General features: G+C 32.7%; 1 protein-coding gene across 1 annotated transcript; it reads left to right on the top strand.

Moving 5' to 3' along the window:
* Window positions 1–392: 392 nt before the first annotated feature.
* Window positions 393–5,505, top strand: LOC111985479 (lysine histidine transporter 1). Its single transcript, XM_024017123.2, has 7 exons — window positions 393–681; window positions 3,452–3,835; window positions 3,948–4,341; window positions 4,614–4,719; window positions 4,852–4,943; window positions 5,081–5,149; window positions 5,254–5,505. Exons 1-7 carry the CDS (start codon window positions 509–511, stop codon window positions 5,350–5,352), a joined length of 1,317 nt encoding a protein of 438 aa, XP_023872891.1. The 5' UTR covers window positions 393–508; the 3' UTR covers window positions 5,353–5,505.
* The last annotated feature ends 8,042 nt before the right edge of the window (window positions 5,506–13,547 follow it).

Below are 13,547 nucleotides of genomic sequence, written 5' to 3'. Positions count from 1 at the left end.
GCTAACAAGTAAGAATTTACGACATTAATAATTTATAAAAATATTATAAAATAGTTTGTAACTGTAATATTATTAAGTTGGCAAATAAGCAAGCCCGCCAGCAAGTATTACTACAAATTCTGGAGATACCAAATACCACCAATATTCATTGGACTTGGAGAAGTACTAATATCCAAACTATGAAATTACTAAAAACACGACGCTATGAGATATGGATACCATCACCATGGTCCACGCTATGGTGAATTGGACTTTCTAGTAATTTTAGACACCCACACAGCTCTGCATGCATACTGTTGCAACCATCTGTCACATTGTACATTCTTATCACCCAAAAACAAGTTTTCCTAATTATGGCTTCTGAGATTCCAATAGTTGTTATATATATGTTTGTTTAGGTACCTGAATGAAACGCACTGTGCTTGGATTGGAAATTGGAAGGCCTAGATTGTTGGATCTGTCAGACATTGCCTAGGAGTTGAATCTTTTGCCTAACAAGAGGCAAAACATGGCTCCAAATATGACAGAGGAAGAGGCAGCAAGGCAGAAGGCAATCGATGACTGGCTTCCAATCACTGCCTCTAGGAATGCCAAATGGTGGTACTCGGCTTTCCACAATGTCACTGCCATGGTCGGTGCCGGTGTTCTCAGCCTGCCTTATGCCATGTCACATCTAGGATGGTAAAATATGTCTTTTTCTTTTCTTTTTTTTCATCTCTTTAATCAGTATTTGGGTTCTGGGAAAAAATCATGATTGTCTGATAATAAACATGGTGAATATAGATATGGAAAGCTTGTTTCATGTCTAATTAGTAATTTTGATAGTATTTGTTTTCTGGATTCTGTGCAAAAATCATGTTTTCTTGATAATAAACGGGGTAAATATGAACATGGAAAGTTTGTTTCGTCTCTAATTAGTATTTTTATAGTGTTTGGTTTGAGCAAAACTTAAATACAGTACATTGTTCTTAAAAATCAGCCTCATGGCTATTTCACGATTTTAGTAAGACGGTGTTAAACTCAAACGCTTGAACTCAAACAAAATTAAGCTAGTCCTCCTTTTCTCTCTCAGTTCAGTCCCTCTTTCTCTCTTTTCCTGGTAATTATGCACCCATGCTTTCTTGAATAGAAATCATGCACTTTTGGCGAAAACATGCGTCACGCTTTGTTTGTTTAAATGGAAAACATTGTGTAAAGATAGTTTTCTATATTTTCAGTGTTTAGTAACATAAAAAAAATGAGTCAAAGGAAAACTATCTTTAGTCAACATAAAAAACATGGCCTATTTTTAAAGATTGTTTTCCACTAATTTTTTTTGAAAAACAATTTTATCTCCCAGCAAGCTAAATAAGGGAAGTTAGAAAATTATTTTTCAACTTATTTAAGATTGCTAACAAACATAAGAAAATGAGATAGTTTTATAGAAATTTTTTTTTTTTTTAAATAACTCATTTTCTAGAAAACATCATCCCTAAAACAAACAGAACCTAATAGGAGTAGTGGTGGGCTTGGAATTCAAATGGGAGGTGGAACTCCAAGGCTTTCATTGATGGATCTGGGATTTGTGTGGGTATGAAAAGCGAGGATGGGTTTAGGGACTTTGCTGTGAAAAGACTCGACTTTGCAGGATTTACTAGTTGTGAGAATTTCAAAAGTTATTGTAGACCTATACTGCGTGGTGTGAAGGAGACGGGAAAAAAAATCTGTCTTCACTTTTTATTTTTTGGTTTTTTCCAATATTGGTTGGTGAAGAAGTTAATGTACAGAGAGAGATTAAGGCTAAATAAAATTTCTCGTTTTGGAACTTTTCTTCCAACGAGATTAAGGCTAAATAAAATTTCTCGTTTTGGAACTTTTCTTCCAACAATTTCTGGTTTATTTTTTCCTTGGTTTCTTCTTCTTCTTCCAAATTTTTTTTTCTTTTATAAAAATAATCTTGAGTTTGAATCTGGAAAATTCTACAAGAAGTATTTAATATAAATGAAAGGCGAAGATTATGCAAAGACAGTGAATAATGGATTGAGCTTTTGTCAAGGCATGATATATCGATCCGTCAATGAAAGCCTTGGAGTTCCACTAGAGAAAAGGGGGGGAATGAACAGAGACAGAAAGCATTGAAGTGCAACGCTAGATTAATTAATTTTTCTAGGGGAAAGAAGAAGTTCTAACACCCGTTTACTAAGATTGTGAAATAAACACATGGCTAATTTTTAGGGAGAGAACCTAACGCATAGTACACAAAATATTGTATCTAAGTTTTACCTATTTGGTTTCTGGCTTCCATGCAACAATCTTGTTTGTTCAATCATAAACATGGTAGAAATGGATATGAAAAGTTTGTTTCATATCTAATATATTTAGTATTTTGATAGTATTTGGTTTTTGTGCAAAAATCATGTTTGTCTAATAATAATCAATGGTGAATATGGACAAGGAAAGTTTGTTTTTTGTCTAATTAGTATTTTTACAGTATTTCGTTTCTTTTTTTATATATACAAGATAGAAATTCTACTCTAACCTAATCTAAGTGTATATGTGTGTGAAACTCCCTCTTGGAAACTTAAACCCCGGCCCTTGCCTCTCCACACCCTACAAGCACTTATACTTGAAGTGATCATCGCACTAAAAGTGTGCGGTGGTATAGTATTTGGTTTCTGAATTACGTGCAAAAATCATGTTTTTTTAACCATAAATATGGTGAATGTGGATATGGAAAGTTTGTTTCATGTCTATATAATTAGTATTTTGATAGTATTTGGTTTCTGGGGTCTATGCTAATTTGATGTTTGTCTCATCATAAACAAGGTAGATGGTACGTTTATTTCATATTTAATTAGTATATTTTGATGGTATTTCATTTTTAGCGAAAAAGAATACATGTGATCCACTTTGATTAATTTGTTGAGAATCCATAATAAACCTTAAAATTTTGAGAGTCAAACTTGGTTGTTGTAATTGTTATAGTATTTCATTCCTGGGTTCTGCACAAATTTTCTCAAAAACTTGATTATTATGACCTTACAGGTAGAATAATCATGAATTGTGTTTTTTTTTTTAATTTAAAAAAAATTCTTATAAAAGATGTTTATAAAAAATTTTGATTTTGTTTGGATGAATATCTATACAAAGTTTTAGAAACAAAATACTTGTAACTTGTTGTACCTTCAATATTTTTTTTCCTGTCCTTCCGTTTAATGTTTGAGGGTTAAAACTTTGCAAGGGATTGTTCAATAGAATATTTGAATCGGCATAGGTTTTCTTTTCCTCTCTTCTGTTAATCTTAATGTTAGGTGTTTAACCTATGACTTTGTTCCTGATCATTTCTGGGTATATAAACACTTGAAATTAATTAAAGTTTTGCTTCTGTTTTCAACAGAACAGATTGGTTGGTTGCTAATACATCATTCTAACCAAATGATTTTTCTTTTTTTCTTTTTTTGTGGAATAATAGGGGTCCTGGTGTCACTGTCCTTATTTTGTCATGGGTGATCACCTTCTACACACTATGGCAAATGGTTGAGATGCACGAAATGGTTCCGGGTAAGCGGTTTGATAGGTACCATGAGCTTGGTCAGCATGCCTTTGGTGAAAAGCTTGGACTTTGGATTGTGGTGCCTCAACAGCTAGTTGTTGAAATTAGTACAGACATTGTGTACATGGTCACAGGAGGGAAATCATTGAAGAAGTTCCATGACATAGTTTGCCCCAATTGCAAATCTATCAGGACCACTTACTTCATCATGATTTTCGCTTCTGTGCACTTTGTTCTGTCTCATCTCCCCAACTTCAACTCTATTTCCGGTATCTCACTGGCTGCAGCAGTCATGTCCTTAACGTAATACACAAACCACCCGTGTTAACATTACCTGAAAATTTTATGTACATCATTGAAACTTTAGATTAATGTATTTTTCTTCAAAACCCCTTTTGGGGGGTTGTTTTTGCAGTTACTCAACTATTGCTTGGACAGCTTCTGCTGCAAAGGGTGTTCAACCAGATGTGGACTACGGTTACACAGCCAAAAGCGCAGTCGGAATTACTTTTAATGTCTTCACCGCCTTGGGTGATGTAGCATTTGCCTACGCTGGTCACAACGTGGTTTTGGAAATCCAAGCAACAATCCCTTCTACTCCAGAGAAACCTTCAAAGGGCCCCATGTGGAGAGGAGTGGTTGTTGCATATATCGTTGTGGCCATTTGCTACTTCCCTGTTGGTCTGGTCGGGTACTGGATGTTTGGAAATTCTGTTGAGGACAACATCCTCTTGACACTAGAGAAACCCGGTTGGCTTATTGCAGCAGCTAACATGTTTGTTGTTATCCATGTCATTGGAAGCTACCAGGTGCGTTTCAACATTTCATGTTCGAATATATTTCCAATTTTCTGTCAAAACTGAGTATTAACATCCTCTCCATTTGAAATTAATCTATTTCATTGTTCAGATTTAGTATTACAAGTCTAAAGGTGTTTCCAATACCACACTCTACACACTATTAGTTTCCGAAAATAAAATCTTAACCATGACATGGAGAAGATTATGTTCTCAAAAGTTTTTGATATAACAGAGTTTGTTTTGTCGGTCATTATTTTTAACCAAATCGTTGAAAACCACAGATATATGCTATACCAGTGTTCGACATGATGGAAACTTTTCTGGTGAAGAAATTGAAGTTCAAACCATCTTTCACACTCCGATTTATCACTCGCAATGTATATGTTGGTAAGTTTACACTCCTCTCTCACATGAATTCCGATTGCATGTTTCAATTGGTAGCATTACTAATTATGTAACTCTACCTTTTTTGCATGGTAATTCTTCTTTCTTTCTTTCATTCTTGTTTTTTGACTGCAGCGTTTACAATGATGGTCGGGATAATAATCCCTTTCTTCGGTGGTCTCCTTGGTTTCTTTGGAGGACTTGTTTTGGCCCCAACAACATACTATGTAAGCAAATGATTCTTCTTTCCTTCCTCAACCATTTCAAAATACTGCAACCTTGAATGGACTGCTTATTCTTCAAAGTTCATAGAAAATAATCCAATAGAATGCTAAAGTTTATGTTTTTTTTTATATCTTTGCAGCTCCCCTGCATCATGTGGCTCATCATCTATAAACCCAAACCTTTCAGCATAACTTGGATGGCCAATTGGGTGTGTTAAAAATTGCTTTATATATCATACCAAAAAGAATTGTGTAATCTTTTGCCTACTTTTTCTTATTTCTTAACATAATTTTGTTTTAACTTGCATTTCAGATCTGCATTGTGCTTGGTGTGGCATTGATGATTGTAGCACCTATTGGGGGACTAAGGACTATCATCCTTTCAGCCAAGGAGTACGAGCTCTTCTCATGAACTAAAATTGGCATTAGTTCAGAATCAGATGATAGCGATGAAAATTATATGGATATCTACTTGTCTAGATTTGCTTTTTCCGTACAGGGAATAATATTATGACTGTTGAATCCATTAGATAAAAGGAATTTCTAGATGACTATATTTCATGTTTTCATTTGTTTGATGTATTTGTGTCTTGGGTTAAAATAACCAAAAAAAAAAAAAAAACAGATATTTATTTTTTTTGACAAGACTCTATTATTATTGTTATTACAATTTATGTTCTTTTGGAAAATTTGGATTAGGCTCGCTCAACTTATATCATAATGATGCTATTGATCCAAAATACCGTGTTTGGCATGATGATGCTATCGTAATTTCCATGAGATTACGATGAAAGTGTGATAGTCATTAAAGAAAGTAATACAACCTGAAAAAATTGCCCTATTGAAAATCATTATGGCTATCAACACATCACCACATTCTGGCAGTATAAATTTACCACCAATTAGGGATTGCAAAACTTTCTCATCCCGTATGTCTTGTCTTGTTTTGTCCCGTTTTGCCATACACAGATTTACTCATTTCATTCTAAATCTAACCTATTCTGCTCTCACTCTCAAGGACATACCCAGGTGGGGGCCCAAGGGGGCCCAGGCCCCTTGGTCCCCCAAAAAAAAAATTAGTTATAATATTTTTTATTTTTGTCGTTAGGCCGTCTTCCAAAATCTTAGACCCCCTTTTCTCCACAATAAACCTAATTAGTCTCACCCAAATAGCAACTACCTAACCAAAAAACTTAAGAAAAACAATAAAAATATTTGCAACGGTAATTATATTTTAGCCAAAAAAAAATTGTTTTACCACCAAAGAACTAAAAAATTATGTGTTATTGAAGAAGTTAAAGTTAAATTTTTTGTAACTACAGTAAACTGGTATAAATACCAGTTGATTATAGCAAGTTGTTAAAAATAAAATACAATATTTTATTAAGATTATATTTCTTCCTTCAATTAAAAAACTCAAATTATCTCGCTTCTTTTATTATTTTAATGAATTATTTATATTATTTTAAATGAAGTTGTAAAAAAAAAACATTTGGTATTGGGTTTATTGTAAAGTGGGGTGGTAAAATATACAAAGTAACTTTTTGAGGTGTTAAAAGCTAAAATTTTTAGCACCATCAATGTAAATGCTCTAACTTCAAATAATAATAAAAATCCTAGACAGCCTAGTATTAAAAAAGACATTATTTTGTTTTTGTTTGTCTTTGTCTTTATTGGTAAATGATTGCATCCTTGTGTATTTAGAAATAAAGATTTTGAGTATTTATAGTTTTTTAATATTATATGGTATTTGGATTTTTTTTTTTTTTTTTCTTTATACTCCAGCCTCGCTAACTTAAAATCCTAGGTCCATCCTTGCTCACTCTATACAAATTTTCTCAACCTTGAAGAGGAGACAAGGTAGGAATAGAGCACCCCTAATCCAACCCATCCCACCCTATTGCGATCCCTATCATTAACTCACTCTATTAACAATTTCCAAGCGCTGCCACATTCAAATTATCCAAAAATTTGTTAGGCCACAAAAAATTTGTTTGCCACAAGTGAATGCCTTATTCTTCTACCACACGTATATAATTCCACTATTAAAAGTCTAATACTTTTTAAAGAAAATAATTATTGTTATTAATTTTAAGTTATTTTTTTCATCTACCTTAATTTTTAATTTAAATAAAAATCTATTCAATATTACATGATAGGTTTATCTAATGACAAAAATACGTACCCTATGCACCATTAAAAGGGTTCCAATCAAGTCAACATTCTCATTCGGCCATTAGAGATAGACACCTAAAATTTGGTACCTCTAGCTAGGGAAGTAAATAAACCAAACCATTTATAAATTGTTTGTCTTAGTTCGATAAAAAATTTGTTCATGTTTGTTTGTTTATAAACAAGTCAAGTTGAGTCTTAATTTTAGATTTATTTAAATAAATGAGCAGAACACCCCCCCCCCCCCTCCCCCCAAAAAAAATGTTCATGAACTAGTAGGAGTGGTGCTATGTATTAGTTAGGGTGCTGACCTAGGAAAAAAATTATATGACCCTAAAAAATTAATTTTTAATTAACATGGGTGGTTGACCACCCTAAAATTTTTTTTTTTTTAAATATATATATATATAATTAAAAAAAGTTGAAACTCTAAATAAAATTTGAGCCATTTTTTTGTTTTTTGAAATAAACTAAAGATAAACACGACAACAACAACTAACTATAAATCGACCATTTTTATTTTAAATCCAAATTCCACCACTTTAATGCCCCATACATAGGTTACAATTACCCAAGGGCCTAAATATTTTTGAGGGAGTTTTACCTATGGCATCCGCTTCTAATGATAGTCTTTATCATCAAACCAAAATACCAATCAATTTTTGGTGTAGGCGGGGATTGAACCATGGATCTCTTATTCAATTATCAAAACTTTACTAGTTTAGCTAACTAGAACCCACAAGGGCCTAAATATTAGTTTCGCTTTTGAACCCAGTATTCCCAAAACACATATGGAAAAAATCATCTCTATGAAATGAAAAGGCCAGACACACCTCTTTATGAACAAATGCTCACATCTCGCTCGCCATATGCTTCACTTTCTCTCTCTCTGTCTCAGTAGATTTTGGTTTTTATTGTGGCTTAGATCAAAGGCATTTTTTTATTTGTTGTGTAAAATTGTGGGGCTTATAAACACAAATGATTTGTGCTTTAGAAAGGGGGCATTTCAATAGGGATTTTCTTTTTTTTCTTTTTTTTAGAATCAAAACTTCTTGGGATTAAATTAAGGGATTGGAAAATTAGCCTTTGCAAAACTTTTAATGTCAAGTGGAACAAATTCCATCCAAACCAGTAAAGGAAAAGAAACTAAGGGTATGTTTGATAACTATTTTTCCCCCTTATTTTCTGTTTTCAAAAACAATTTTCTATTTTTGAGACTAAAAAACTTGTTTGGTAACCCAAAATGGATAGAAAACAAAAATTGTTCTCAAAACTCAATTTGTGAAGGAAACTAAAAATATGCAAAATGTTGTTTTTAGTTTCTAATTTTCAAAAGTCAATGAAAACACGAATTTAATTTAATAAATCTGTCTCATTTAATGAATTAGCATTATAGTTCAAATCCTAGTAACAACATATTTTAGTATTTTTCTATTTTTTTTTCTTCAAAAAATTATCTTTTTAATTTCAGCTAACCAAACATGTTTTTGATTTCAAAAATACAAGAAAATTGTTTTTTCTTTATATTCCCAAAAACAAGTTTTTGAAAATAAAAAATAAAAAATAAAAAATGTTACCAAACATAACATAAGTGTCTGTTTGGTTTACTTGTTTTCATCACTCATATCTCAATTTCCATCACTCATCACCCAAAAATTGTGGACCCCACCAAAGAAAATGTTGTTTGGCTTGATTCTCATAATTCAATTCTCATCACTCATTACTCAAAATATTAAGAATGAGTGATGAGAAATGAAAACACATTTTTGGTGTTTTTAGATTTTTGAGATATGAGTTAAATGACAATTTGGTAAATAAAGGAAAATTGTGGGAACCATTACATTGTATTGTCACACTCAACTCCTGACACCAACCAATGTCTCCTTCTTTTTCTCTTTCTTTCTTTTGCCTTTGCTTTCTTTCTTCCTCACTTCTGCTCATTTCTCTCCACAGCTTCCTTCTTTCTTTCTTTCTTTCTTTCTTTTCCTCTTTCTTTTTTTCTTTCTAACTTCTCACATCAGTGCCTCTTCCTTTCTTCTTCATGATGAACACAATGCACTCCACCAGATTTGTGGTATGGCTATGGTGGGTTTGGATCTGAGATGTGGGTAGCTGTTGTGAGTTCAGATTTGTGGTGTGGGGTTCAGATTTGATTTGGGCATCTATGGGTTTATGTTTGTAACTTTGTACGTTTAAGAGGGTTTGTATTTGTGGTTTTTTATTTGGGTATTTGTGGGTTTTGATTTGAACATCTTTGGGTACCCGTGGGTTTATGTTTGTATTCATTTGTGTTTGTATGTTTATGAGGGTTTGGCCGTAGGTTTNAGGAGTGCAGAGGAAAATTTTCGTTGGTTGGGAACTGTTACCGTTCTGAATAAATAGACATGTGGGCTTTACAAATTTTAGTAAATTTGAGTTGTAAGTTGAAAACAATACCCAAATATTTGAGCCAAACACATTGTAGAGTGAGTTAAGAAAAAGTAGAGAATGAAACATGAGATATGAAAATGAGTTTTGAGTCATGGAAAATGAGATATGAGAAAGAGATATGAGTAATGTGAAAACCAAACAGGCTAAGCTCTCCTTACCAAAGCATGAGCTACAGCATTATCTTGTCTTGTATTATGTATAGTATGAGAGAAAGAAACTCTAAAGAGAGTTTGTTGAAGATAGAATGTCTTTTATGAAATGACCAAAATCCGAGTGAAACATATTCCCCTAGAAGATTCAATACTTGAAATTTTTCCTAGCAAGATGAAAAGATAAAAAGATTCTAATAACAAAATACTAGATAACCTTTCATAACAAGTTAAGTTCCTTTTAGTAATTTAACATTTGAGAAGCAATTTTAGATTAATAGCTAATTTGTCAAACTGTAGTCTTACCAAACACTTAATTGTAATTTTTAAAATTGTATTTTCATAAGGATAATTTAAAATCGTTTCTTAATATGCACTTTTTCTAACAAATAATATATTAGTGCTTAGAGCATTCTATCATCAATGCAAAAATTCCTACATATTTTAGCATAACAACCTACTTTTTCAATTTTACATAACTATTTTTCAATAGAGTCAAATTTGTAAAGATGTGTGTAAAACCCTTATTTTACCCCTCTAATACTAGCATGCCATGCCACGTATCTTTTCAAGAAAGTACAAATAAGTGATAAGATATACCACACACAATAATTGCTCACGATACCCAATTTCAAAAACTTCAAAGTTCTTTCCGCGCGTTATTGGTTGCCGAATACGGACTAGTTTAAGATAAAGACAATTGTATATTCGGAGAGGCAGGTGCCAGATATCCAAATCACAGTGTATTCGGGGATAAATAGATGAATCTCCATCATAGATGAACTAAGGTGTTTTTGGCTTTGTTGCTCTTTAGCGCCACAAACTTCCATGTCCTTCTCTATATTTTAGAATAAGCCTTTTTGTTTTCTAGCAGTAGACATAATCAAGCAATCTATCTTTCAGCTCCAAGCAAGCACTATGTTGGATTTATTGCTTTTGTGGATCCAAGCCAGCACTGTGTTAGATTTATTGCTTTGATTATAGACAATTAGACATACAATTAGTTTTTCTAATTATAATTGGAAGCAACATAGAGAAGCTCTCTTTTCTTTCTTCAATGTTTTTGGGTATTAGGGAGAAAGTATTGTGTGTGATAGCATGTATTCACTAATTTTAAATTGCCAAAGTGTCATCATGTATTGGAGGGTGTAAACAAGAGGTTTTACACTAAATCCTTACAAAATTTAAACTCTTTTCAAAAACACCTACATCATATTATCTATTCTACATTATATTTTATTTAAATAATCACTTCCTTTTTTTTTTTATCTTCATAGAGAGAGAGAGAGAGAGAGAGGGATCTAATGATACATGAGAGTAAAAGGAGAGAGAATAAAATAAAATATTGAAATACAATGTGAACAATGCTCATATATATATATATAGCAACCATGTATTTTTACATAACTTTGTATGGTATGATAAGAGTGAATTTCGGGCTTGATTGGCTAAAATGTTATTCTTATTTTATTATACAAGCACTAACGCGAGTCCTCTTACTTTAGTAGATAAAGAATTGCTCGGTTGTATATATTGAAAGAGATGCAGTTGATAGCATTGATATTGACGCTATCATGCAACAATTTCAAAATATGAAAACTTGTAGAAAGAAATTGTAAAATTTCATGTATCTGTGTTTTCTTTTTTTATGGTGTTGATATATTCAAGTTTCTTTTTATTAAATTTTGTTTAATTTAATTTTTTTAATGACTATCTTGTAAGAAGATTCTTGGAGCCATCATTGTGAACAGACTCGTGAACAATGGACTAAATCAAAAACAAGTTGAGCTTAGGCTGGTTTATGAGCTTGGTAAAACTTAATATGAACTTGAAAATTAAACTCATATCTTACTAAACTTTTAATTAATTGGGAGTTGAAACCACTAGTCCAAACTCCAAACCAAATGGGCTTTGATAATGTACTTATCTTGGATCTTGAGCTCAAAAGCTTCAGTTTGAGCTCAAGCTCGAAATTGATTTAACTAATGAATCAAGCCAAGCCAAGCCAAATTAAAGTTTTTGAACTTTCTGACAAGTTTAAACTCAAACATTGTTTGTAAACTTGGTTCAAGCTTAAGCTGAGCTTAAACATTTTGCTCTTGTTAACGAGTCAAGCTTCAACATTCAATAATCAATAATACTTAGCTTGTTTACAGCCCTCTAACCAAGGCTTTAAACTATGTTACATTCCGATGCTTAATCCAGTGCACTTACCCTCCCTATTCCGTTTTGGTCTAAATTCTAGTATGTTTTGATGTTTCAAATAAATTTCAACTATTCCAGGTTGTTCTAGATAGAGGTGGCAATTTGTGTTCACGGGTCAGGTTCGTGTCGTGACAAGCCACAAGTATTCAGCTATATAGGTTGGCCCGAACCCAACCTATTTAGCAAATGTGTCAGGAATCCTCAACTCAAACACGACCTGTTTATTAAACAAGTCGACCTGACCCGGCACGTTTAACTCATTTAATGAACAAGTCAAGTAAAGATCAATACAAATGACCCATTTAATAATCTATTTGATTAATAGGTCATACCAAACCTATATAATTTTTATCAATTCTCATATATCTAAAATTAAAATACAATTACAACTATAAATATAGTAATAAACATATAAAAAAAAACATTAATTAAGCAATAATATCAAAATAACTAATAATTTTATAAACTAAACGAGTCAAACGGGTTTACATGTTGAACACGACCTGTTTATTAAACAGGTTAGCCGTGTCAACTCGAATATAACATGAACCTGTTTAGCCTCAACCCATGACCTGTTTATAAACGGGTTAGTCATGTCGGGTTCGCGAGTCGTGTCAGATTTTGCCACTCCTAATTCTAGACTATGTTGAATTTTTTTTTAAATATTGAAGCCCAAATTCTTCATTTGACTAATCGTATTCTCATATCATATATAAAACGTCGTATTGGTTAATTAGGGGTCTGTTTGAATACCGCTTATTTGCTAAAAACTAAAAATTTATTGTTGAAAACACTGTAGCAAAATATTTTTTTTAAAAGCAAAACATTGTTTATGTGTTTTTGTACTTTGCCTAGTCCATGAACAATGCACTATAGCCATAAGTCCCACTATTTCAAACACCAAACACAGACGTGGGGTTGGAAACGTGCATTCCAAATGCACCCTAGATATAATGAAATTGTACACTAGTATATATATATTAGGTGTGTAATTCCAAAATGGTGCATTGGTACACACTGTAATATTCTGTTCCAATAATCAATCTAAAATGACATTTGAAACGGAATTCAAGGCCTTGCCCGTTAACACTTTCATTTGGGCTAAACTACTTGTGTAAATATCTGTTAATAAGAGTAAACAATAGGGGTATAATAGAAATATACGAAGAAAAATCACCAGCCCTATTTAATATTCACCCAAACCCACAATTTTCCCGCCATTTTCCGCTACTCTCTCTCTCCAAAAAGTGGCTGAGCAGAGCTCTCTGTCTCTCTCTCCTCTCTCTCTCTCTCTCTCTCTCTCGCTCGCTCGCTAGGGTTTCTCAAATCTCAAGCTCTGCTCAGCCACTTTTTGGAGAGAGAGAGTAGCGGAAAATGGCGGGAAAATTGTGGGTTTGGGTGAATATTAAATAGGGCTGGTGATTTTTCTTCGTATATTTCTATTATACCCCTATTGTTTACTCTTATTAACAGATATTTACACAAGTAGTTTAGCCCAAATGAAAGTGTTAACGGGCAAGGCCTTGAATTCCGTTTCAAATGTCATTTTAGATTGATTATTGGAACAGAATATTACAGTGTGTACCAATGCACCATTTTGGAATTACACACCTAATATATATATACTAGTGTACAATTTCATTATATCTAG

This window comes from Quercus suber, unplaced genomic scaffold (assembly GCF_002906115.3).
Source record: "Quercus suber isolate HL8 unplaced genomic scaffold, Cork oak 2.0 scaffold_113, whole genome shotgun sequence".
NCBI classification, from domain to species: domain Eukaryota; kingdom Viridiplantae; phylum Streptophyta; class Magnoliopsida; order Fagales; family Fagaceae; genus Quercus; species Quercus suber.
This window is presented reverse-complemented; position numbering and strand designations above follow the sequence as displayed.

Bases quoted from the DNA above. Each gene is read 5' to 3' on its own strand.
- LOC111985479 (XM_024017123.2), top strand. From the start codon at position 509: ATGGCTCCAAATATGACAGAGGAAGAGGCAGCAAGGCAGAAGGCAATC. The intron at 3,836-3,947 runs GTAATACACAAA...TTGTTTTTGCAG, and splicing joins GCAGCAGTCATGTCCTTAAC to TTACTCAACTATTGCTTGGA. The intron at 4,944-5,080 runs GTAAGCAAATGA...ATATCTTTGCAG, and splicing joins TGGCCCCAACAACATACTAT to CTCCCCTGCATCATGTGGCT.